This window comes from Oncorhynchus masou, chromosome 11 (assembly GCF_036934945.1).
Source record: "Oncorhynchus masou masou isolate Uvic2021 chromosome 11, UVic_Omas_1.1, whole genome shotgun sequence".
Classification (NCBI taxonomy): domain Eukaryota; kingdom Metazoa; phylum Chordata; class Actinopteri; order Salmoniformes; family Salmonidae; genus Oncorhynchus; species Oncorhynchus masou.
In genome coordinates, this window is record NC_088222.1 from 25,813,891 (window position 1) to 25,838,263 (window position 24,373).

The window sequence follows — 24,373 nt, forward strand, 5'->3', positions numbered from 1 at the left end:
TTAGAATTGGGCAATAGACTGAAAGAGAATTTCTCCCAGGTATCGTATCACCATTGGGAACAAGACGTGTGTGTTTGAGAAGGAGAACGACCCGTCCCTGCTTCGCTCGCCCTCAGCAGGGAAACTCATCCAGTACACCGTGGAGGACGGGGGGCACGTGTTCTCTGGCCAGTGTTACGCTGAGATAGAGGTGTGTGTGTGACATATGGTTGAGGTTTGGTTATATAGGCGAGATGTGGTTTGGCCATGGTCACACACTCCATTAATGGAGTGAACAGGCATGTAAACCGTGTGTTTGTGTCTCTGTTTCAGGTGATGAAGATGGTAATGACTCTGACTGCGCTGGTGTCCGGCTGTATCCACTATGTGAAAAGACCCGGTGCCGTGCTGGAGCCTGGCTGCGTCATCGCCAAGCTGCAGTTGGATGATCCTGGCAGGGTACAACAGGTCAGTGTGGCAGGGCGTGTCTGACACTGGGGGGATTTGGAAATATTTGACTAAATATGCTCCTTTTGTAATTTGTACCTGAAATATGGAGAAGGTGTACAGAACGTTCCATGTGAGACTTTAGAAGTATTTTGTAACGTGCGTGTCTCTCAGGCGGAGCTGCACCACGGGGCCCTGCCCGTCATCCAGGCGGCGGCGTTGAGAGGAGAGAAGCTCCACAGGGTCTTTCACAGCACCCTGGACCACCTGGTGCACATCATGAGTGGCTTCTGCCTGCCTGAACCATTTTTCAGTGGAAAGGTAAGTTGTGCACTACTACTGTACACACACAGACACACACTAGTATGCGCCCAAAGATGTAAAAACAAAAGATGCCAATATTCTGTCTTCATACATGAATCTGTTTTAAATTGGTAATATTGTGTGTTTCCCCAGCTAAAGGAATGGGTGGAAAGGCTAATGAAGACTTTTCGGGACCCCTCCCTGCCACTGTTGGAGCTGCAGGACATTATGACCAGTGTGTCAGGCCGGATCCCCCTCGCTGTAGAGAAATGCATCAAGAAGGAGATGGCCCAGTATGCCAGCAACATTACCTCTGTGCTCTGCCAGTTCCCCAGTCAGCAGGTACACACACACACGTTGTATTATTCAGGCTGCTTATTACATTATTTATGATTATATGGAGAGTGCATTGGGAATACACCAGACTGATTGTACATATTCTTTGGTCCAGATTGCCAACATCCTGGACAGTCATGCTGCCACTCTGAACAGGAAGTCGGAGAGAGAGGTGTTCTTCATGAACACTCAGAGTATTGTACAGCTGGTGCAGAAGTGAGTCCTGCTCTCAGCTTCAGGGATTTAAATTGTTGATGATAAATACACATACTTTGTTCACACTGATTCTCTGTGCCAGACCATGTCCATGTTGTCTCCGTGTCCAGGTACCGCAGTGGCATCCGTGGTCACATGAAGGCTGTGGTGATGGACCTGCTCAGACAGTACCTCAAAGTAGAGGTCCAGTTCCAGCATGGTGAGGAACATTACACTCTACTGCAAACATCTGCAGGCTGTTAAGCAATGGGTATCCTGGGTTGGTAATAGGGGGAAAGGAAAGGATGAGCCATTGTTTTTTTTTTAGTCCTGTTGGTCTTTGTTTTATAAATACGATTCAAAGGTCTTCTCTCAGGATTGCAGTTGCACTATTTGTCCATGTGAGGGCACTGTTAGACAACACACATTTCAGTTGCAATCCTGTTTTGTGTATGTGTGATTCCAGGACACTACGACAAGTGTGTGTTCACACTGCGTGAGGAGAACAAGAGCGACATGGCCAACGTGTTAAACTACATCTTCTCACACGCCCAGGTCACCAAGAAGAACCTCCTGGTCACCATGCTTATTGTAAGTCCTTCCCTCCTTTAGGAATTAATCATGACCAATGTATTTCTAAGTGTTTGTGTGACACTGTTGACTGTGTGTTTTCCTGTTTGTCTAAGACCAGAGTTTGTGTGTGTGTGTTGTAGGACCAGCTGTGTGGTCGTGACCCCACCCTGACTGACGAGCTGATGGCCATTTTGACAGAGCTCACCCAGCTCAGCAAGACAACCAACGCCAAGGTGGCACTGCGCGCCCGCCAGGTCAGCCCTCATCACTTCCTGTCTCTCTGAAGGGTCTCTTCCTGTTATTGTTGTCATCTGCTCACTCCCTTCCGTCTCCTCCTCAGGTGCTGATCGCCTCCCACCTCCCATCCTACGAGCTCCGCCACAACCAGGTGGAGTCCATCTTCCTCTCTGCCATCGACATGTATGGACACCAGTTCTGCATCGAGAACCTGCAGGTAGGGACCATGGCTGTTGACTTTTTATTGGCATTGCTGAAGGCAGTATATTGAGGATCTTTGTTACTTTTTCACAGCCTTTTCAAGATTCTGAATTCTCTCTCGTTCTTTGTAGAAACTGATCTTGTCTGAGACGTCCATCTTTGATGTGCTGCCCAACTTCTTCTACCACAGTAACCAGGTGGTCCGGATGGCTGCCCTGGAGGTGAGAGGAAGCAGATCGTGGTTTTTGGATTCAAATCCACAGTAGCTGTTTGCCCAGAGAATTTAACCGTATTTGCCAATGAACTAAGAGGGACATTTCAGGGGATTAAAGGAGACAATCCTCCACTGTAGCCAGATCTCTACTGTGTTAACTCTCGTGTCTGTGTTCCCCACCCCAGGTGTACGTACGTAGAGCCTACATCGCCTATGAGCTCAACAGCGTCCAGCACAGACAGCTGAAGGACAAAACCTGCATTGTAGAGTTCCAGTTCATGCTGCCTACCTCCCACCCCAACCGGTACACACACACACACACACACACACACACACACACACACACACACACACACACACACACACAGGAGATGGTTCTATATGGGAGGTGGTTTCGGAAAGTATTCAGACCCCTTCACTTTTTTACATTAGACTTTTTCTAAAAATTGATTAAGTGAACTGTTTACCTCATCAATCTACTACACACAATACCCCATAATGACAAAGCGAAAACAGGTTTTTAAAAACAGAAACCTTATTTACATAAGTATTCCGACACTTTGCTATGATATTCGAAATTAAGCTCAGGTATATCATGTTTCCATTGACCATCCTTGATGTTTCTACAACTTGATCGGAGTTCACCTGTGGTAAATTCAATTGATTGGACATTGATTGGATTTGGAAAGGCACAGGCCTGAATGCCAAGAGTCAAGTCTGGAGGAAACCTATGGTGAAGAATGGTGGTGGTGGCAGCATCGTGCTGTGGGGATGTTTTTCGGCAGGGACTGGGATCGAGGGAAAGATAAACAGAACAAAGTACTTGGTGAAAACCTGCTCCAGAGCTCTCAGGACCTCAGGCTGGGGTGAAGGTTCACCTTCACCTTCCAAAAGGACCCTAAGCACACAGCCAAGAAAACACAGGAGTGGCTTCGGGACAAGTCTCTGAATGTCCTAATTAAGTGGCCCAGCCAGAGCCCAGACTTGAATCCAATCGAACATCTCTGGAGAGACCTGAAAATATCTGTGCAGCAACGCTCCCAATTCAACCTGACAGAGCGTGAGAGGATCTGCAGAGAAGAATGGGAGAAACTCTTCAAATACAGGTGTGCCAAGCTTGTAGCACAATACCCAAGAAGACTTGAGGCTGTAATTACTGCCAAAGGTGCTTCAACAAAGTACTGTATAAATGGTCTCAATACTTATGTAAATGTGATATTTCAGCTTTTATAAATCTGCAAAAATGTCTAAACCTTTTTTTTGCTTTGTCATTATGGGTTATTGTGTGCGTGGATTGATGAGGTAAGAAAACAATTTAAATCACTTAGAATAAGGCTGTAACGCAACAAAAAGTGAAAATAGTGAAAGGGTCTGAATACTTTCCCAATGCCCTTTATATGGGAGGTGTTTCTACATGGGAGATGAGCACTAACAGAGACCAGAGTTTTCAGGAGACTGTCTTTCACCATCTCCAGAAGGGTCCAGCTCTCATCCACGGTGCCATGCTTCGTTTACCCACATTCCACTGTGTTCAACCCCTGAGAAACGCTCCTCATGTGCAAAAGCAGGTGTTCTGTGAGAGATCAAATACTTTCTCTGGTTTACGGAAAAATGTCTGAGTGGAAACTACCTAGTCTCCTGTCAGCATAAGAGTCCACTTTTGTCGATCTGTCCACTGGATGACTACAAGATTGACGTATTCTGAAGATCTGTTTCAGTAACACACAACCAGGACTTGTACTGTACATGTTCAGCGTTTGTGTCGACTGCCCGTTACTGATCCCAAATACATAGATGTTCTGTGTAATGTTGTGGATGATCATGTCTTTGCTTCTTGCTGTTGTGCCCATGTACAATTTTGATATGGCTGATAAATAACTGTGATCCAGTGTGTTGACCCCCTCAGACATGAGGGGTCGTCTCCCATTGACTGCTATGCTCAGCTTGTTGCAGGCACCAGCTTTAACCTATTTTAAAATGTTTAACCCAGTTGCATTAACCAACCATGATTGGCTTCCTCTTTGGAACTAAGCTAGCTGCGTGCATGTCTCCCACCTCGGGAATGAACCAATACCCTGACCAAAGAATAGACGTCTAGGGAGGTTTAGGACTATTGTTGCATTTCTGGAGGATCAATCCTAGAGTGCAATGTGTATGTTTATGAGACAATCCATTTGTTGTAATGATCCTTAGTCTGACACCACTGAGCATCCAGCCCATGTGCTGCCTGCCATTTGTAATACATGGTTAGTTCATGAAGCCCTTGAAGTCAACCATAAGGCCTATGTCATGTGTTACTCCTGACAACCTAACAAATTCTAACAATGTTCAAAATGTACCATATGAGACGCCAACCATATCCATAATACATAGTCTCACACTTGTATGATTGACACACACACTTCTCTGAGCCCTGACTGTTTCCTTAAAATGATGCCTAACTAACCAATCAGTGTTGTTTGATTGCAGAGGGAACATCCCAACTCTAAACAGGTATAGTACACATTCTTCTTATTGCAACCAATATGTAGACTTCAGTGGAGGCTGGTGGGAGGAGCTCTAGGAGGACGGGCTCGTTGTAATGTCTGGACTGGAATGGGTGGAATGGTATCAAACATATGGAAACCACGTTTGACTCTGTTCCATTTATTATATTCCAGCCCTTACAATGAGCCTGCCCTCCTATAGCGCCTGCCACCAGCCTCCTCTGGTAGACCTGAGACGCTCTAGACTAGAAAGCAGCATGGTCAACAATCTGCAGAGAAACTTTACTGAAAGCCTTAATGCCTGCAACATTTAGAATTTAATCAAATTGTAATTCTTCCATTTACACTTAACAATTTTTAATGCAACATGTAAAGTGTTTTTTTTTCATGAGCTGTAATTAAAGAACACAGACATTTTCCATATCCACATAAAAGATTATTTTTCTCATTGCGTGCACAAATTTGTTTACATCCCTGTATGAACTAACTCAGTAAAATATTTTAAATTGTTGCGTATATATTTCTGTTCAGTGTGGGTGTAGATTATATATAGATGGATTGCATCTTGTGGCAAGACAAGATAACATTGGGCATTATTGAAATGTTTGGCTATACTGCTTGTTCTGTAAAGTGTTACAAGTTATTCCAAAAATAAATCTGATTTTTACAATTGGCGCTGAATATGTTTGATCACGGATCATTTACTAAATCAATGGTAACAGCATGGCATGATGCAGCATACTGAGCTTCTGTCTTTCTGTGGGTGTATTGTCGGTGTATGTACGCTACATTGTGTGTATGCAAATCATGGATCTTGTGCCGTTTTTCCGGTGAGAAAAGGGGAGTCAAAAGATGTTGACTACATGTACATTAACTTTGTAATATTCTGGGGCAAAATGTTATCAAATAGTGCTCTGTGTGAGATCGGATGTCCGGTTTTGCTTTGTTAGCTGTGTTCTGAATGTGCTGCCTGCTACTGTCCTGTCCTCTCAGGAGACTGTCTGCCCTGCCTCTTCTACTTAAGCCTCTGTCTGTGGACAGGAAAATACAGGACACTAAAGCACAGGATGATAAAACAAAGGATGACTCTAAAACGGAGCAGAATAAACCTCCAGATACGGATGACTCTGTGGACAGGTTGGGCCCTAAAGCAGCCTCTAGGCTATATATCATTCTGTGGGCTAACAGACTTCTGGGCTTAACCTCTCTAAAGGGGGACTTGGTCTCTGTGTGGAGGGGAGAGGAGGACCTCTGAATACTAAAAACACCTGGGGGAACTTTTGGGTCTTTCTTCCATGTTTGGCTGAGGGGAAAATCTACAATGCTTCCATGTCCACTAACATTATACAGATGTGCTCCTCCACATAATCTACAGTACCACTCAGCGTTTGAACACTGCTGCTGGGCTGCTCCATGAGTATTACATCCAGATCTATAAGAGGCACATTTAGTTCTTATATTCCGATCGTCATTCACTGATCTGTGAGAGCATGGTGCTATATTACTGTTGGTTTGGAAGTGAATGAGGAGTCAATGTTCCTTCTGTCCCAGCAGTTTATCACAGAGATGGTAAATACTGGTGTGTGTGATAGAAGTGGCTGGTGGGGGGCTCTTAAAGGTGACTCTCCTTTGGACCAGAAATGGGCTCTGTCCTACTCTGGGTGGGTGAGTGAATGTGTTTGCTGCAGGTCCCCTGTCTAATGGCTGTCTGTATTGTGATCCCAGGATGTCGTTCTCGGCTAACCTGAACCACTACGGCATGGTGCACATGGGCAGCGTGAGTGACGTCCTCCTGGACACCTCTTTCACCCCACCCTGCCAGCGCATGGGAGCCATGGTCTCCTTCCGCTCCTTCCAGGAGTTCACCAGGTGAGGGCTCTTTTGACCTTTTCAAAAGCATTACATTATAACTTTATTATTATCCCACATTGGGAAATGGCATTATTGAATTAGAGCTGTAATACTTAGATTTTACCTTAAGTGTCTGTCTGTGGTGTCTAACCGTGGTCCTTTCCACTCCCTCAGGGACATTAAAGACGTGATGAGCTGTTTCTCTGACTCTCCTCCTCACAGCCCCACCTTCCCAGAGGGAGGGAACCCTGTGCTCTATGGAGAGGAGGACACCAAGGTCAGAACGTTCTGCTAGAACTGATTCGGAGGTGTATTGCAACACTAGAGTATTGTGACTGAGAGCCCTTTGTTCACTGCTACAAAGTAGAATGACCTTGCTTTTCTTCACATAGTTGCAATATTCACGACTGAAATGATTGGCACCCTTGATACAGATGCGCAACAAAGACTGTTAAATAAATAATAGAAATACTGAGCTACGTTGGATGCAATTTATTTTAAAGAGATTAATACAATTGCTCAGAGAAAGAGAGTGCAGAACAAGTCATATTTTATCTTCTCAAAGGTAGCGGTCAAAATGATTGGCACCTCTGTTTTCAGTACCTGTGGTTTGAATTAAAGGGGGGAAAGATGGATGCATAATGAGTTGTCCAACTGAATGTATTCAACTGAAATGTGTTTTCCGCATTTAACCCAACCCCTCCGAATCAGTGAGGTGCGGGGCCTGCAACCTTTCAGTTACTGGCCCAACGCTCATAAACGCCAGACTACCTGCTGGGCAGTCCATAAGTGCAGACTAAGGATATGGAAAGATTATGTATGGAGGAATGGTCTAAGATACCTCCCAATGTGTTCTCCAATCTCATAAAACATTTTAGAAACAGTCTGTCCTGGTATCCTTGCAAGGGGAAGGTGCTGGAGTATTGAAAACAGGGGTGCCAAAAATGTTGACCCCTATTTTTTTGGGAGAAAAAAGTATTACTTGTTAAACAAAATCTATTTCTCTGAGCAATTGTATTATTATAAAATAATACATTTTTCTCAACAGCTTACAATATAGCTCAGTGTATGTATTGTTTATTTCATGTATTTTTTTGCTCATCTTTGGTTGCGTTCCCGTGCTCAGGCGTGGCATGGATCAACCATTGATTGCGTGCCTCGTCATCGACGGATTGCTGTAACATGTATGTGGTTAGCTGATACATAATATACCTATCCAGGCTTTGTAAATCTGGCATGTGTCCGCAAAACCCAGGTGGAGGAACGCGCCCAATATCAAGGGTGCCAATCATTTTGGTTGTGACTACTTTCTTTGAATTGTATGACTGAGGTTTTCCTGCATGTGTTTGTGTCCCAGAGTATCCAAGATGAGCCCGTTCACATCCTCAACGTGGCCATAAAGACTGACAGTGACATCGACGATGACGGCCTGGCTGCCATGTTCCGGGAGTTCACCCAGTCAGAGGTCAGATGAGCCTTTCAGGAAATACAACTGGACACATTGGCATTTTAGTCATTTAGCAGACACTCTTATCCAGAGTGACTTACAGGAGCAGTTGGGGTTAAGTGCCTTGCTCAACGGCACATCAACAAAAAAAGAATTGCCTGGTCTGCTCGGTGACTCAAACCAGCAACTTTTTGGTTACTGGCCCAACGCTCTTAACCGCTTATGCTACCTGCCTCCCAGTTGCTCACACTTTCTCTTCCTCTGTCTTCGTTCCCCAGAAACCCCTGCTGTTTGAACATGGCATCCGCAGGCTGACCTTCCTGGTAGCTCAGAAGGTGAGGACTAAGATTCCCACTCCCCTACTCTACCCTTGGTTTTCTAAGCAACTCTCTGCCAATCACCATCTTATCTTAATCACAGTGAATCTCCAGACATCCAGACAGAATGAGACTCACTTTTTTAATTTGGAATGGCCTATAATCTGTCTAATTTGGCTGTTTTGTTTGCTTGCCATCTTTTCCCTCTGTATCCATGTCTTGCCTTTGCTGTGGGGTTTGTGCTGACAGGATTTCAGGAAGGCAGTCAACTATGAGGTGGACCAGAGGTTTCATGTGAGTAGCCTGGGAGGATGTGGATGATGACTGTGAAACAGTACAGTTTGTCTTCCTGTATTGTCAACTCTTTCCTTTAAGCACTCAAAGTAGCTTTTAGATTCTGGGATAAAATGAAAGCATTTGAGACTAAAGACATTTGGGTAAATGCCAGGTTCCCTTTCTCCCCGCATCGTGACTTCAGCCCTTTGACTCTGTCGTCATTAGTTAAAACAGCCACAAAGTCATCATAATGGCTAAACCCTACTCATTTAAACATTTTATTTTCTTAAAATCTGATTTTAAACCTAACCTTAACCTTATGCCTAACCTTAAATTAAGACCAAGAAGCCAATTTGGACTGTCGCTGTGTTATCTACTGGAAACACTTTAAGAGGAGAACGGGTCCCGATGAGAGCTAATTACTGCCATTGGTGTGGCTGCCCTCGTTATGTGTGTCGGAACAAATTTTTATTTACGACAACATATACCAGCAAAACCCGGACGACGCTGGGCCAATTGTGCGCCGCCCTATGGGACTCCCAAAGACAACTGGTTGTGATGCAGCTTGGATTCGAACCAGGGTGTCTGTAGTGAAGCCTCTAGCACTGAGATGAAGTGCCTTAGACCACTGTGCCACTCGGGAGTAGCCAACCCTCTTCACAGACTACACTGGCCAGTGTATTCACGCATATTAAATCGTGTCTTCTCTGTTATAGAGAGATAGGGGATGTGATGTACTAACACCATTGTGTTGACAGCTCTCGTGATCATGTACACATCCAGTTGATGAGTGTTTGCAATTAGGCCAGTATTGTTTGGCCAAGTGAGGTACGATCATCAAAGACAAACCTGCCAACCAGGCTTCTAGCTTGAGCATTCAGAAATACAAAGCACTCCCTGTTGGAAAGATAATGTTTTATTCATTGGTTCAGATGTGACTGCTGCCTGTTGCGGTCTGTCATTATGTAAAAAGGCAGTTTTAGGAAAATACACTGTAATTTCACCCTCGGACACCAGGTCAAATAGGAGATCAGGGCTGTTGAATGTTAAACAGGCTGTTGCTGATCAGACTGATGCCATAGTGTTCCTCTTCAAGCTCACAGCAATTCACATGATTGCGCTCATCACAGCTTATTGAGGGAGAAATGTAGCCGCTTAGTCTTGTTAGAATGTCGCTGTCATTTTCACCTGCAGTCGTTGGGTTCTCTAGATGTCATGTCTATTTTTAGTCTAGATGGTTCTGTAACATTAGGTTATTTTCATACTTGGTCCCTTTCAGACAAAACGTTTTTAACCCAGTGCGGTCGGCTTAATGTTTTGGTGGAGTGTACAATCCGATGCCTCAAAAGAGCCCCCATAGCGAAGCGAACTGAGAGTGAGGGGTTTTTCACATATAGTCCTCTTTAAAGTGACCTCTGGGGCAAAAAACAGCAAAATAACCATTGTCTTTGTATTCACACTGCCCTTGCCTTTTTGCCAGTTCACTTGACCTATTTTGTGGTCCGAGTCCTCTTTACATTCACATTGCTATCTAGAAAGGAACCAAGATCTTTTCCCAACATTGACTCAATGCACTCTGGGTTTTTACAATGTGCAGGAAAAACCATTCCATCAGAACGTGTTATCAGACAGCTAGATATACCTACTTACAGTTTGGAAGCTTTTAACTGCGTTTAGTTAGAATATGAGACAAAATACTTTTAATCAGAAGATGCTATTAACAGGTTTGAATAGTGTAAACATATTTTCTAAAATAAATTCTAGCTCTTAAAGGGACAGTAGCCTACATTGGGTGTACAATTGTCAATTAGAGCATTATGAAGCTCTCTTAGCCTAGAGATCACATATTGCAAGCAAATCATCTGAACCTGCACGTTATCTCTCTTTTGTAGCACCAATGTGAGGGGTTATGGCAGGGGAAGCGGTGTAGCAGTAGTCTAGTGTGAGGGGTTATAGCAGGGGAAGTGGTGTAGCAGTAGTCTAGTGTGAGGGGTTATGGCAGGGGAAGCGGTGTAGCAGTAGTCTAGTGTGAGGGGTTATGGCAGGGGAAGTGGTGTAGCAGTAGTCTAGTGTGAGGGGTTATGGCAGGGGAAGCGGTGTAGTCTAGTGTGAGGGGTTATGGCAGGGGAAACGGTGTAGCAGTAGTCTAGTGTGAGGGGTTATGGCAGGGGAAGCGGTGTAGCAGTAGTCTAGTGTGAGGGGTTATGGCAGGGGAAGCGGTGTAGCAGTAGTCTAGTGTGAGGGGTTATGGCAGGGGAAGCGGTGTAGCAGTAGTCTAGTGTGAGGGGTTATGGCAGGGGAAGCGGTGTAGCAGTAGTCTAGTGTGAGGGGTTATGGCAGGGGAAGCGGTGTAGCAGTAGTCTAGTGTGAGGGGAGGGGTTAGTCTGGTGAGGGGAAACGGTGTAGCAGTAGTCTAGTGTGAGGGGTTATGGTAGGGGAAGCGGTGTAGCAGTAGTCTAGTGTGAGGGGTTATGGTTATGGGGGAAGCGGTGTAGCAGTAGTCTAGTGTGAGGGGTTATGGTAGGGGAAGTGGTGTAGCAGTAGTCTAGTGTGAGGGGGGGTTAGCATGGTTATGGGGAAGTGGTGTAGCAGTAGTCTAGTGTGAGGGGTTATGGCAGGGGAAGCGGTGTAGCAGTAGTCTAGTGTGAGGGGTTATTAGCAGTAGTCTAGTGTGAGGGGTTATGGAAAGCGGTGTAGCAGTAGTCAGGGGAGCGGTGTAGCAGTAGTCTAGTGTGAGGGGTTATGGCAGGGGAAGCGGTGTCGCAGTAGTCTAGTGTGAGGGGTTATGGCAGGGGAAGCGGTGTAGCAGTAGTCTAGTGTGAGGGGTTATGGCAGGGGAAACGGTGTAGCAGTAGTCTAGTGTGAGGGGTTATGGTAGGGGAAGACGGTGTAGCAGTAGTCTAGTGTGAGGGGTTATGGCAGGGGAAGCGGTGTAGCAGTAGTCTAGTGTGAGGGGTTAGTGTGAGGGGTTATGGTCAGGGGTTATGGCAGCGGTGTAGCAGTAGTCTAGTGTGAGGGGTTATGGGAAGCGGTGTAGCAGTAGTCTAGTGTGAGGGGTTATGGCAGGGGAAGCGGTGTCGCAGTAGTCTAGTGTGAGGGGTTATGGCAGGGGAAGTCGGTGTCGCAGTAGTCTAGTGTGAGGGGTTATGGCAGGGGAAGCGGTGTAGCAGTAGTCTAGTGTGAGGGGTTATGTCAGGGGAAGCGGTGTAGCAGTAGTCTAGTGTGAGGGGTTATGGCAGGGGAAGTCTGGTGAGGGGTTATAGCAGTAGTCTAGTGTGAGGGGTTATGGCAGGGGAAGCGGTGTAGCAGTAGTCTAGTGTGAGGGGTTATGGCAGGGGAAGCGGTGTAGCAGTAGTCTAGTGTGAGGGGTTATGGCAGGGGAAGCGGTGTCGCAGTAGTCTAGTGTGAGGGGTTATGGCAGGGGAAGCGGTGTAGCAGTAGTCTAGTGTGAGGGGTTATGGCAGGGGAAGCGGTGTAGCAGTAGTCTAGTGTGTGGCGCAGGAATGACAAGCGAACCTGGGGAGCTTTGTGTTCACATTTCCCTAAAAAAGGGAGCTGTACAGAGGATTTCAAGCAAACCAAACTCAGACCACCTCTCAATGGGTTTGCTTTGGAGGCTCTTTCGAGGGGTCTGAGTTCCATTGGAATGTTCATACTGGATAAAAAATTAAGCGAACCACACGAGTTCACAAAAATGGTCTGAAAGAGACCAAGTGTGAAGAGGACTATATGTGAAAACACACTTAGTTGGTAGGGATCCTTGAATTCCTGCACTCAAAGCCCTAACTGTCATTCTTAGCCGGTCTTAACCAGTAGAACTGGTAGGTTGGCAACGTGTGTTCTTTGTAGCATGAGAATCTGTTTAACTCTCTCCTCACCTGTCTGTCCCACACAGAGAGAGTTCCCCAAGTTCTTCACCTTCCGGTCCAGAGACAAGGTTAGTATCTTCACACTGTCTTTGTGTCAATATGAACACTGGCTTTATGGGCTACCATCAAATAATAGGGAATGGTCTGCTCAGTGGTAGTGGTCAATAAACGGGTTGAATCCATCCCAGAACGATAAGGGAATTCATATTTGAAGTGCAAACACCGACTGAATATATTACTGAGATGAAAGATGAGCCCAAATGACCATGTTTCTCAATGTGTAGACTAGAGTTACAGTGGAAGAGGTAAGCCAGTTTCAACTAGGCAAGTGTCAATTTCACATAATGACTAGAATTGAGGTGAGGCAATTTGAATAAGATGGTTGCAGAAGTACCTTTCCTCTGTCCTTGCTCACCCCTTCGTTGGCACTGAAAGTCTCTCTAACAGGCCGAGGCCCCTGATAGTCTCACTACAATGGCACCACAAACTCATTACCGTAATTATCTATTTAATGACGTCTCCATTTAAGAGAAATTACATCCATTAGCAGGCTGAGATTGCCTTTGATTTAATTTACTTAATGCAGTGTATGGCTGGCGGGCACCCTCTACTCTTATACAAACCAAATGCTCATGAAACAGCCAAGTTCCCTGAGTTCTGCATATTAATATCGGGGATGATGGTAGAACAGCCTTAACGTTGTCATTTCTAAGCCTTGAGGAAAGATCATTCCCATGTCTTGAACCCTCATTGGTTGGTGTGACCGTATCTTGCTGTGGGTGGCTGTGTCCTGCTGTCTGTGGCGGTGTCTTCTTGTGCGACTGCCTTGCTATGTAACGTACTGTCACCATGCGTCTCCAGTTTGAGGAGGACAGGATCTACCGTCACTTGGAGCCGGCGCTGGCCTTCCAGCTGGAGCTGAACCGCATGCGTAACTTTGCCCTGACCGCCATCCCCTGTGCCAACCACAAGATGCACCTGTACCTGGGCGCTGCCCGCGTGGAGGTGGGCACAGAGGTCACAGACTACCGCTTCTTTGTCCGGGCCATCATCCGTCACTCAGACCTGGTCACCAAGGTGAGAGCAATATTGACACACTGCTTTGTGTGTGTGTGTGTGTGAGAGTGTGTTTTGATTGTTACACCTGTTCAGTTTGTATATGACCCTCTGACCTCTGCTTCCGTCCTGTGTCTTATCTCCAGGAGGCGTCTTTTGAGTACCTCCACAACGAGGCAGAGCGTCTGCTGCTGGAGGCCATGGACGAGCTGGAGGTGGCCTTCAACAACACCACCGTACGCACCGACTGCAACCACATCTTCCTCAACTTTGTCCCCACCGTCATCATGGACCCCTCCAAGGTCAGTGGTAGCACACGCAAGACCTGTACCTGCATTGTGTACATTGGTTTTGTACATGTTGTGTTTTGGTATTGTATATGTTTATAACAAATTTCTCTCTGTGTAACCATGCTCAGATTGAGGAGTCGGTGCGCTCTATGGTGATGCGTTACGGCAGTAGGCTGTGGAAGCTCCGGGTCCTGCAGGCTGAGCTGAAGATCAACATCCGGCTGACGCCCACAGGCAAACAGATCCCCATCCGCCTGTTCCTCACCAACGAGTCAGGCTACTACCTGGACATCAGCCTGTACAAGGAGGTCACCGATTCCCGTACGGGACAGTTGGGGCCTAAAGACCGACAGGTGGGGCACTCGCATGTCCCTCATGCCCCACACTCCCATCCAATCACAGGCCGGGGAAGCAGCTTCATACATAAGCCTCAGCTCCCAGAATGCACCTTTAATGGGCCACTCTTGGTTCTTGACATGCCAACTGTGGATCAGTCAGTCCACTGTGTAAAGTGGAGCTGAGTGTTCTATAAGTGTACTGGCCAGCCTGTTGGACAAGACTAGCAGTGATCATGATATTTTCCTTTTATATAGGAGAACAGCCATCAATATGTCATCCCATTCCAGGGTAAATGATCCATAAATCAAATGGTCATTGGCAGAGAGCATATGCAGGAGCTAAGAGTGTAGTAGTGGGGGAATTATTTTTCTTAACCTGTCTGGACCATAGTGGAGAGATACTGAAATGTAACTCTTCCCATTTGTATTCAGGGCAGGTACCTTTATTCATTTAATGACTCTGGGTTCTATTTTGGAGGTGGTAGGTGCTAGGTGAGGATCCGGTGCATTGAGCTTAGCCTTATTCGTTAACACATAAGCACCGGTGACGCCAGACCTATTCTTACCTTATGCTACTGTAGGTCCATGAGAACGTCTCAATAGCCAGATGTGTTCGATTAACGCTTCTTTTCTTCAATGACTTCTATTGTGTTCTCATTCTAAGGAGTCGATATGCTCCTGTCTCTAATGTGAAATGACCGCTCAGGTTACCAGGTCTAGTCAAAGAACCTAATCAGACGATGTGCTCAGCTGATTGGGATTTGAAGTATGTAGATATAACTGATTCCACAACTCTAAACACCTTTCTCACCATTTCATGTTTATCTTGGAATACAGTCCATGCCTGACGTCTGTCTGTCATTACAATTTGGGTTCTGTGTTGTTTTTGTGGATGTGTGTGTGTGTGCTGCAAAGGGCAGCTAGTGTCTGTGTGTGTTGAGTGACTCTGTGTCCCCTCTCCTCCAGATCATGTTCCAGGCATATGGGGACACGCAGGGGCCTCTACATGGCATGCTCATCAACACCCCATATGTGACTAAGGACCTGCTGCAGTCCAAACGCTTCCAGGCCCAGTCCCTGGGAACCACCTACGTCTATGACTTCCCTGAGATGGTCAGACAGGTACGGGCCGTGACACAACGGCCCACAGTGGTCTCCGTTGATGGTGTACATAAAAACATACATACAATCATGTCAGTTAAGAACACATTCTTATTTAGCCTACCCCGGCCAAACCTTAACCCGGACAATGCTGGGCCAATTGTGCACTGCCCTATGGGACTCTCAATCACGGCCGGTTGTGATGCAGCCTGGAATCAAACTACGGTCTGTAGTGACGCCTCTAGCACTGAGATGCAGTGCCTTAGACCGCTGCACCACTCGGGAGCCCTGTTTGGGGTCAACTGCAGTTCAACTCAGTCAATTCAGAAAGTTAGTTGAAATCCAATGCATGAAATTAAGATTTCACATTGTAAAATAATGGGAAATGTCCAATTCATTAATTAAAATGTCTAACCTGAATTGAAATGTAATTGACCTCAACCCTGCATGTTATCACTTTCCAGTAAGTTTGTTATATTAAGAGTGAGCAGCAGTCCCTCGTGTCTCTGGCTCCTCTTTCCTCCAGGCTCTAAAGAAGCTGTGGCAGTCCACCAAAGCCTTCGCCCACCTGCCCAAATGCCCTCTGCCCTCTGAGCTGCTCACTTTCACGGAGCTGGTCCTGGATCCACAGGGACAGCTGGTGCAGATGAACCGTCTACCAGGAGGGAACGAGGTGAGAAGTAACTCCTTTTTAAAGTTGCAGTTCCATTTCTGATCTGTAGGTGTCTCTGTGTTTCTTTGGCAGGATTGTTCAGGAGCTGTTTGCCAGGTTATTGTATTGCATGGGTAAATGTATTGTCTTTGTGAAAATGCATACAACAGTAATGTCTCGACTACATAAATGAATGTGTACCTGTGTGTGTCCCTCTAGATTGGCATGGTGGCCTGGCGGATGACCATCAGGACCCCGGAGTACCCGGCAGGGCGTGAGATCATTGTGATCAGTAATGACATCACACACAAGATTGGTTCGTTTGGGCCGCAGGAGGACCTGCTGTTCCTGCAGGCCTCGGAGATGTCCAGGGAGAGTGGCATCCCTCGTATCTACATCTCTGCCAACAGCGGTGCCCGCATCGGCCTGGCAGAGGAGATCAGACACATGTTCCATGTGGCCTGGCAGGACACGGCAGACCCCTACAAGGTCAGCTGGCAGAAGGGGGCATGGCGGTGTAGACCTTCCATTGAAGAATTGAAACTATTTTGATTTGGAGATTAGTGTTGTAGCTGTCTGTTAGCAGATGGTTCTATTGTGATGCTGTTTTGTACTATAGGGATTTACTGTTCTTTTGTCTGTGTTGGTGTATTCCATTGGGGACCACGTTGGAAACCAGTGATGTTGGCTTTAATGTGGAATCCCCTGGGTTGTACTCTGCATCTTTTTTTCCCAATAAATGAATCAATCTACGTACGTCCCTCGCAGTCTGCTGATGCAAAGTCTGTTTCTCTCCCCCAGGGCTTCAAGTACTTGTACCTGACCCCTCAGGACTACAAAAAGGTGTCAGCCCTGAATTCTGTTCACTGTGAACACATAGAGGATGAGGGAGAGTCCAGGTGAGTCCAGACGTTACCCCCTCAGTCATATTATTACTCACTGTCACCCTATTCAATACAGATAATACATCCAGCTCACTGGATTAGGCCAACGGAGAAACTGTAAATCTACAAATTAAGAGAATCGATGGACTGTGCATGAATACACATGAAAAGCACCTTGTACAATAGGAGAAGTGGGATAAGGATGAAGTGATGATTTCCATCGAGAAAGGCGGGATGTCTGACTGAGCCTTTCCTTGTTCAGGTACAAGATCACTGACATCATCGGGAAGGAGGAGGGTCTGGGGGTGGAGAACCTGAAGGGCTCCGGGATGATTGCTGGAGAGTCCTCTTTGGCCTATGATCAGGTCATCACCATGAACCTGGTACGCACCGACACACTGGATGCACCGACACACACAGGCCTACGCACAGCACTTATAGGAATGGTGGACTTAACACCTCTTTAATTCAAAACTGTCTTTCATGTTGAAGTTAATACTTAAAGACGAGCTCTGGAACTATGGCGACTACTAAGTATATTTTCAGACGTGATGGATGTGTCAATGTGTAGTTCATACATTTAGAATATATGAGCAGAATTACTCTCTTGCATCGATTAGCAAAGAAATCCCTATATTGAAAGCGGATGTTTTTCTGGAAGCTGTGACGTGCCATTTTCCGCCACGCGGGCCAGCGCCTTAACTATTCGAGTTCTAGCCAATGGGCTTCAGTCCCTCGCGGTTTGAGTAACAGCTAGCAAGATGCACACATAGCAGAGAGGGAGTGCAATGACATGGTGCACGTATATCTGCAGATATGCACTTTGGCTATTTTTAGATCTACTGGCTGAAAAGTATACAGAAGTACTGGGGAATCTGAGGCAGAGGATGGCAAATCTAAGGATCGGTTTACCCTGATCACTGACATGCACTTGACCAGTGGTTTCCTAACCAGGCTGTGTACTTCTCTCTCCAGGTGACTTGTCGAGCAATCGGGATCGGAGCCTACCTGGTTAGGCTGGGTCAGAGGACCATCCAGGTGGAAAACTCCCACATCATCCTCACTGGGGCTGGAGCACTCAACAAGGTAAGGACCAGTATCACTCCCCCTGTCCTAGCTGTACCTCATGGCACACACAACTGAAATATGGGGGGGATTCTGCTTGGATGCAGTGTTCAAAACAAACTTTATTTGTCACATGCGCCAAATACAAAAAGTGTAGACTTTACCGTGAAATGCTTACTTACAAGCCCTTAACCAACAGTGCATTTCAGGAAGAGTTATGAAAATATTTACCAAATAAACTAAAGTAACACAATAACATAACAACCAGGCTATATTCAGGGGGTACCGGTAATGAGTTAATGTGCGGGGTACAGCTTAGTTGAGGTAATTTGTACATGTAGGTAGGGGTGAAGTGACTGTGCATAGATAATAAACAGTGAGCAACAGCAGTGTACAAGACAATTGGGGGGGGGGGGGGAGATGTAATGTAAAATTGTTCAGCAGCCTTATGGTTTGGGGGTAGAAGCTGTTAAGGAGCATTTTGGTCCGAGACTTAGCGTCCTGGTACTGCTTGCCGTTCAGTAGCAGAGAAAACAGTCTACGACTTGGGTGACTGGGGTCTTGACAATTTTATGGGCTTTCCTCTGACACTGCCTAGTATATAGGTCCTGGATGGCAGGAAGCTTGGCCCCAGTGATGTACTGGGCCGTTCACACTACCCTATAGCGCCTTACGGTCATATGCTGACCAGTTGCCATACTAGGCGGTGATGCAAATTGGTCAGGATGCTTTCAATGGTGCAGCTGTAGAACTTTTTGAGTATCTGGGAACCCATGCCAAATCTTTTCAGTCTCCTGAGGGGGAAAGGTGTTGTGCCCTCTTCACGACTGTCTTGGTGTGTTTGGACCATGATAGTTTGTTGGTGACGTGGACACCAAGGAACTGGAAACTCAACCCCGCTCCACTACAGCCCCGTTGACGTTAATGGGGGCCTATTCGCCCCGCCTTTTCCAGTCGTCCACGGTCAGCTCCTTTGTATTGCTCACATTGAGGGAGAGGTTGTTGTCCTGGCACAACACTGCCAGTTCTCTGACCTCCCTATAAGCCGTCTCATCGTTGTTAGGCATCAGGCCTACCACTTGTGTCGTCAGCAAACTTAATGACAGTGTTGGAGTCGTGTTTGGCCACGCAGTTGTGGGTGAACAGGGAGTACAGGAGGGGACTAAGTACACACCCCTGAGTTTGAGGATCAGTGTGGCGGATGTGTTGCATACCCTTACCACCTGGGGATGGCCTGTCAAAGTCCAGGATCCAGTTGCAGAGGGAGGTGTTTAGTCCCAGGGTCCTTAGCTTAGTGATGAGTTTTGTGGGCACTATGGTATTGAACGCTGAGCTGTAGTCAATGAACAGCATTTTCACATAGGTGTTCCTTTTGTCCAGGTGGGAAAGGGCAATGTGGAGTGCGATTCAGATTGCGTCATCTGTGGATCTGTTGGGGTGGTATGCAATTTGGAGTGGGTCTAGGGAGGATGCTGTTGATGTGAGCCATGACCAGCCTTTCACAGCACTTCATGGCTACCGACATGAGTGATACGGGGCGGTAGTCATTTAGGCAGATTACCTTCGTATCCTTTGGCACAGGGACTATGATGGTTTGCTTGAAACATGTAGGTATTACAGACTCCGTCAGGGAGAGGTTGATGTCTGTGAAGACACTTGCCAGTTGGTCTGCGCATGCTTTGAGTACATGTCCTGGTAATCCATCTGGCCCCGCTGCTTTGAATGTTGACCTGTTTAAAGGTCTTGCTCACATCGGCTAAATATCACAGTCATCCAGAACAGCTGGTGCTCTCGTGCATGCTTCAGTGTTGCTTGCCTCGAAGCCAGCATAAAAAGCATTTAGCTCGTCTGGTAGACTCGTGTCACTGGGCTGCTCACTTCTGGGTTTCCCTTCGTTGTCCATAATAGTTTTCAAGCCCTGCCACATCCGACGAGCGCCAGAGCCAGTGTAGTAGGATCCAATCTTAATCCTGTATTGACTCTTTGCTTGTTTGTTGGTTCGTCTGAGGGAATAGTGGGATTTCTTATAAGCATCCGGATTAGTGTACCGCTCCTTGAAAGTGGTAGCTCTAGCCTTTAGCTCAATGCGGATGTTGCCTATAATCCATGGCTTCTGGTTGGGATATGTACGTACGCTCACTGTGGGGACGACGTTGTCGATGCACTTATTGATGAAGCCATGACTGAAGTGGTATACCATTCAATGCCGTTGGATGAATCCTGGAATATATTCAAGTCTGTGCTATCAAAACCGTCCCGTGGTGTAGCAGCCACATCTGACCATTTCTGTATTGAGTGAGTCACAGGTACTTTGTGATTTAGTTTTTGCTTGGAATCAGGTGGATAGAATTATGGTCAGATTTGCCAAATGAAGGGCAGGGAGATCTTTGTGGTCTAGAGATATTTATTATATATATTTTTCCTCTGGTTGCAGTGCAGTGTCTGCAAAGGGACATTGGTTCTTTGTCTGACGAATAAAAGGTATATTCAGCTGTAGCACTCCACCATGCATCACTAACAACAAGACCACACATAATTAAATGAACCATTTTTAAAACAGATACCGTGAAGGGCATTTTATACTCTTTTAATTGTCCTGGTTTTTTGAAGAATAGGCGATGTTCATGTGTGCTTTATGCACTGTGCTCCGTCAGCTGTGACGCACATAGATTGTTCCTTAGTTGATGCAATTAACGCATCTTCATTTTAATTTGGAATTTCACTATTAATATGTATTACTCTGTCATGCCATTTTATTTTGCAGTTAATTTGAGGAAGAGGACAAAGTGTGTAGTTTTGTTACTGTATACTGTAAGGACAGAGCGTTGGCCATTGGATAGATATCCTGTAAGAGACCTCCCTCTGAAATAGTATGGAGGCAGAAAGACTGCATCATGTCTGAATCCAACAATACAAATTATAATGGTGTTTTGTGATCCCATATTATTCTCTCACTCCGTGTGCAGTTTTCCACCTCAGTGATCAGGCCTTTTTCGCCCTTATTCTGTGGTTGAACCCCCCCTCGTCTCCCCAGTCATACTGCTGCAGCTCCTGGTGGAATAATAGAAAGAGAAGTGTCAAGTTGTTGTTTGCATAGAAATAGCAGCGTGATGCCTGAGGCTGCTGCTGGGACGAAGGACACCCATATCATTTGTCTCCAATCAGAATGAAAAGTTTTGCTGAAGCAGATTGTTCTCTCTCTCTCTCTCAGGGCTCCACTAGCACTGACTACCCACTGCTTTCCCCATCTCTCTGCCTCCGTCTCTCTTCCCTTTATCCCTCCTCAGTCTCAGCATTAACGTGACTTTATAATAAATTACATGACAAAACACAACATGAGCGTTTCCATTTGCAGGTTTTGCTGCGTGTGTGTGTGTTTTTCGGATGCTAGAGAAACATCAGATTATGTAATATATCACAATTTTACAAATGTATTGTGTTACATTAAATGTTTAAATGGGAAACTATAGATTTTCTGAGAAATGTATACATCTACCAGTGCAGTGGTAAATCTATAGTTTTTCCCAAATGGATGTCACAATGATGGACCGTCCATTCAACAATAATATGGCAGAACAATGTACCTAGACATTCACTATAACCTTGCCTTCATATTATATCCCCATAGACTCCTGGTTCACCAAAGCCGTAGATAGTCTGTCATCTAAAGACACTCATTTCATTCACTGATGGACATCTTTCTCCTATTTGTATGGTGACTGGATAGTAACTGCTGGTACAAATATCCCAGTGGGCCACTAAAAGGGCCTGCGTCCCTCTCTCGTTCCTCCACCATACCTCTTTTCTCCCTCTGCTGTGGAATGTTAATGAACCAAGGCCCAGCCCGGTGGCACAGTGGCCCTGTGTCTGCCTGTCAAGGTGACTGCAATGCTTCCCGGGGCCACGGGCTGGCCTGACAGCTTTAGGAGAGCACCCAGGATTTGTAGCCAGGGACATATCCATTAATGGGAACAGAGAAAGTAAATGATGGTGAAGAGGTGAGAGCTGAGTGATCAACGAGCACCTCTGTGTTTTACGGGACTGTGTCCCCTGCACGGCCGTGTGTGTGGGGAGGTTAATGGATCCATGCCATCCTTCATTAGCCTCTCACACCAAGAGACGCACAATAAACCAATATGCACGCACACATACAGGCAGTCTCATACACATGCTAGTCACTGTGTGTGTGAGCATGTGTGTTTTTGTATGTGTGTGCGTGCTCATGAACTGGCTGTGAGGCAGTGTGCGGTGCGGGCGGGCAGCTCTTTGTCACAGCTCCTGTCGATTGTGTCGGGGAGGAGAAACCTCGGGTATTAATTCACTCTGGAGGTTACAAATAACCCCTGGGAGGGAGAGCGCTGGATGCTAGCGGCCCCCCGTGACCGCCGTGATGCAGTGATCCCTAGCCACCGATCGACAGTATTGACGAGGCGGTGCCACGGTGGGGTGAAGGGGGGGTCCCTGTCCCCTTTCAGATGTGTGTCATCCTATTGATCCACAGCCCCAGGGAGCAGAGACTCGGTGACACCACCCTTTATCCTTGGCCCTAAGCCTCAAAGGGCCTGGTTCACTATGCCCTGTGGGGAGAAGAATGGGTGTCTCAACATAAAAATACCCATTATTGTATATCTAGTGTCTACATATGTTTGGAGGTCTCTCTGCTTGTAGGGAAATTGGATTACATGGTTTGACACTACCAAGGAAGAATTATACAGAATGACGTCACCCCATCTTCTTTCCCATAGGTGCTGGGTAGAGAGGTATACACCTCCAACAACCAGCTGGGTGGGATTCAGATCATGCACAACAACGGTGTGACACACAGCACTGTGTGTGATGACTTTGAGGGAGTCCACATGCTGCTGCACTGGCTCTCCTACATGCCCAAGGTAACCATCCGCTCTTACTGTCAACATGTATTCCACTGTCCATTCATTTAGGCTTAACCAATGCAAATGTACCTTTATGCTGTTACCTACTCAGTGAAGCTGTGTTAAATTCAGAGGCAATGTTTTTACATTTTTTTCTACGAGTTCTTGAATGTTTGTCCCCCATAGGACCGCTCTAGTCCTGTGCCCATCATCAATGCCAAGGACCCCATAGACCGGCTGGTGGAGTTTATGCCCACCAAGGCTCCCTATGACCCCCGCTGGATGCTGGCAGGACGCCCCGGCCAAAGTTAGTAACCCCCATTTTTATTTATTTTTTCCCTCCGATTAATATTTCTTCAAAACATTTCTATACCCCACAAATGAGAAATAACTACTTTTCATTTACAACATATTGTGACCTTTGTACCCCACTCATCACCAACTCTATCTAATCTTTCCATCGCTGTGCAATAAAGGATCTTATTATTGTCTTATTGTACACGTGAGTTATTTTAACAGTAGTCATTCATCCTCTCATCCAGTCTCACTGTGCTTCCTCAGCAGGTGTGGAACAACAGCTGATTGTCATTTAAAGGTTGACATGCGATATGCGCTGCTAATCTTTTGGGCAGATCTCCCTGAGGTCAGGGGTTAAACTAATTCCTGACTGTTAGAGAGGGTTATAGGCTTGATGTAGGGGGGATATTCCTCATTCAGACACTGTGAGAGACACTGAATCCTGGGCTCGCTGGGTAGATGAAGAGGTGGAGATGGATGGCTTAGGTTTTACATGCATGGTCAGGACCGAGCAGATTCCATATCAGTGTAATTACAACTTTTGGCAGAGGAAGCGACTGAGTTGTGGTGCGCGAGGCCATGTCTTCAGTAGTCCATGTCTAAAGCTGTGATGAGCGGGGAGGCTTAATTGAATGGTAACCTCTTGGACTAGCCCTGTCCTCTGTCTGCCAGGAACAGCAGAGCTGAGCAAGGCTCTTTGCAGCCTCCTCTGTCTGAAGATTAGAGATCCCTGTTCAAAATATAAAACAAACTCTGCTTTTGGCCGCATGGATATGACATGAGTGTATGGTCAGCATCTGGAGGGAAAAATGTATTATTCTGCCAAATAAAGGCAAATTGTATTTCTCATTTACAGATGTTTACTTTGTAATAATCAATTATTAAAACTTTCTCGCTCTCCTCTCTCTCCCTCTCTTTCTGCAGCTCCAAAGGGCCCGTGGCAAAGTGGGTTCTTTGACCATGGCTCATTCATGGAGATCATGCAGCCTTGGGCTCAGAGTGTGGTGGTGGGCAGAGCCAGGTAAGGAACCACATCACCACTATTTCTAAGCAATATAGACACTATTAGTCCTTTGTCAAACATACCA

General features: G+C 46.2%; 1 protein-coding gene across 7 annotated transcripts in view; it reads left to right on the plus strand.

The window, feature by feature from the left end:
* Positions 1 to 24,373, plus strand: part of LOC135548379 (acetyl-CoA carboxylase-like) — a 48,405-nt gene that overhangs the window by 13,247 nt on the left and 10,785 nt on the right. For 2 of the 7 annotated variants that reach the window (XM_064977914.1, XM_064977915.1), the window contains exons 14-44: positions 40 to 190; positions 313 to 447; positions 601 to 747; positions 883 to 1,071; positions 1,181 to 1,281; positions 1,392 to 1,480; positions 1,727 to 1,851; positions 1,974 to 2,087; positions 2,174 to 2,287; positions 2,403 to 2,492; positions 2,671 to 2,789; positions 4,955 to 4,978; positions 5,965 to 6,108; positions 6,697 to 6,840; positions 6,997 to 7,099; positions 8,180 to 8,287; positions 8,548 to 8,604; positions 8,836 to 8,880; positions 12,758 to 12,799; positions 13,593 to 13,808; positions 13,934 to 14,089; positions 14,206 to 14,430; positions 15,382 to 15,537; positions 16,043 to 16,189; positions 16,388 to 16,657; positions 16,970 to 17,067; positions 17,315 to 17,435; positions 18,028 to 18,138; positions 22,863 to 23,006; positions 23,175 to 23,295; positions 24,210 to 24,306. In XM_064977914.1, the coding sequence (XP_064833986.1) occupies positions 40 to 190; positions 313 to 447; positions 601 to 747; positions 883 to 1,071; positions 1,181 to 1,281; positions 1,392 to 1,480; positions 1,727 to 1,851; positions 1,974 to 2,087; positions 2,174 to 2,287; positions 2,403 to 2,492; positions 2,671 to 2,789; positions 4,955 to 4,978; positions 5,965 to 6,108; positions 6,697 to 6,840; positions 6,997 to 7,099; positions 8,180 to 8,287; positions 8,548 to 8,604; positions 8,836 to 8,880; positions 12,758 to 12,799; positions 13,593 to 13,808; positions 13,934 to 14,089; positions 14,206 to 14,430; positions 15,382 to 15,537; positions 16,043 to 16,189; positions 16,388 to 16,657; positions 16,970 to 17,067; positions 17,315 to 17,435; positions 18,028 to 18,138; positions 22,863 to 23,006; positions 23,175 to 23,295; positions 24,210 to 24,306 (3,903 nt within the window). The remainder of the gene's footprint in view (positions 1 to 39; positions 191 to 312; positions 448 to 600; positions 748 to 882; positions 1,072 to 1,180; positions 1,282 to 1,391; positions 1,481 to 1,726; positions 1,852 to 1,973; positions 2,088 to 2,173; positions 2,288 to 2,402; positions 2,493 to 2,670; positions 2,790 to 4,954; positions 4,979 to 5,964; positions 6,109 to 6,696; positions 6,841 to 6,996; positions 7,100 to 8,179; positions 8,288 to 8,547; positions 8,605 to 8,835; positions 8,881 to 12,757; positions 12,800 to 13,592; positions 13,809 to 13,933; positions 14,090 to 14,205; positions 14,431 to 15,381; positions 15,538 to 16,042; positions 16,190 to 16,387; positions 16,658 to 16,969; positions 17,068 to 17,314; positions 17,436 to 18,027; positions 18,139 to 22,862; positions 23,007 to 23,174; positions 23,296 to 24,209; positions 24,307 to 24,373) is intronic. The other 5 variants (XM_064977917.1, XM_064977918.1, XM_064977919.1 and 2 more) reach the window with 3 other exon arrangements.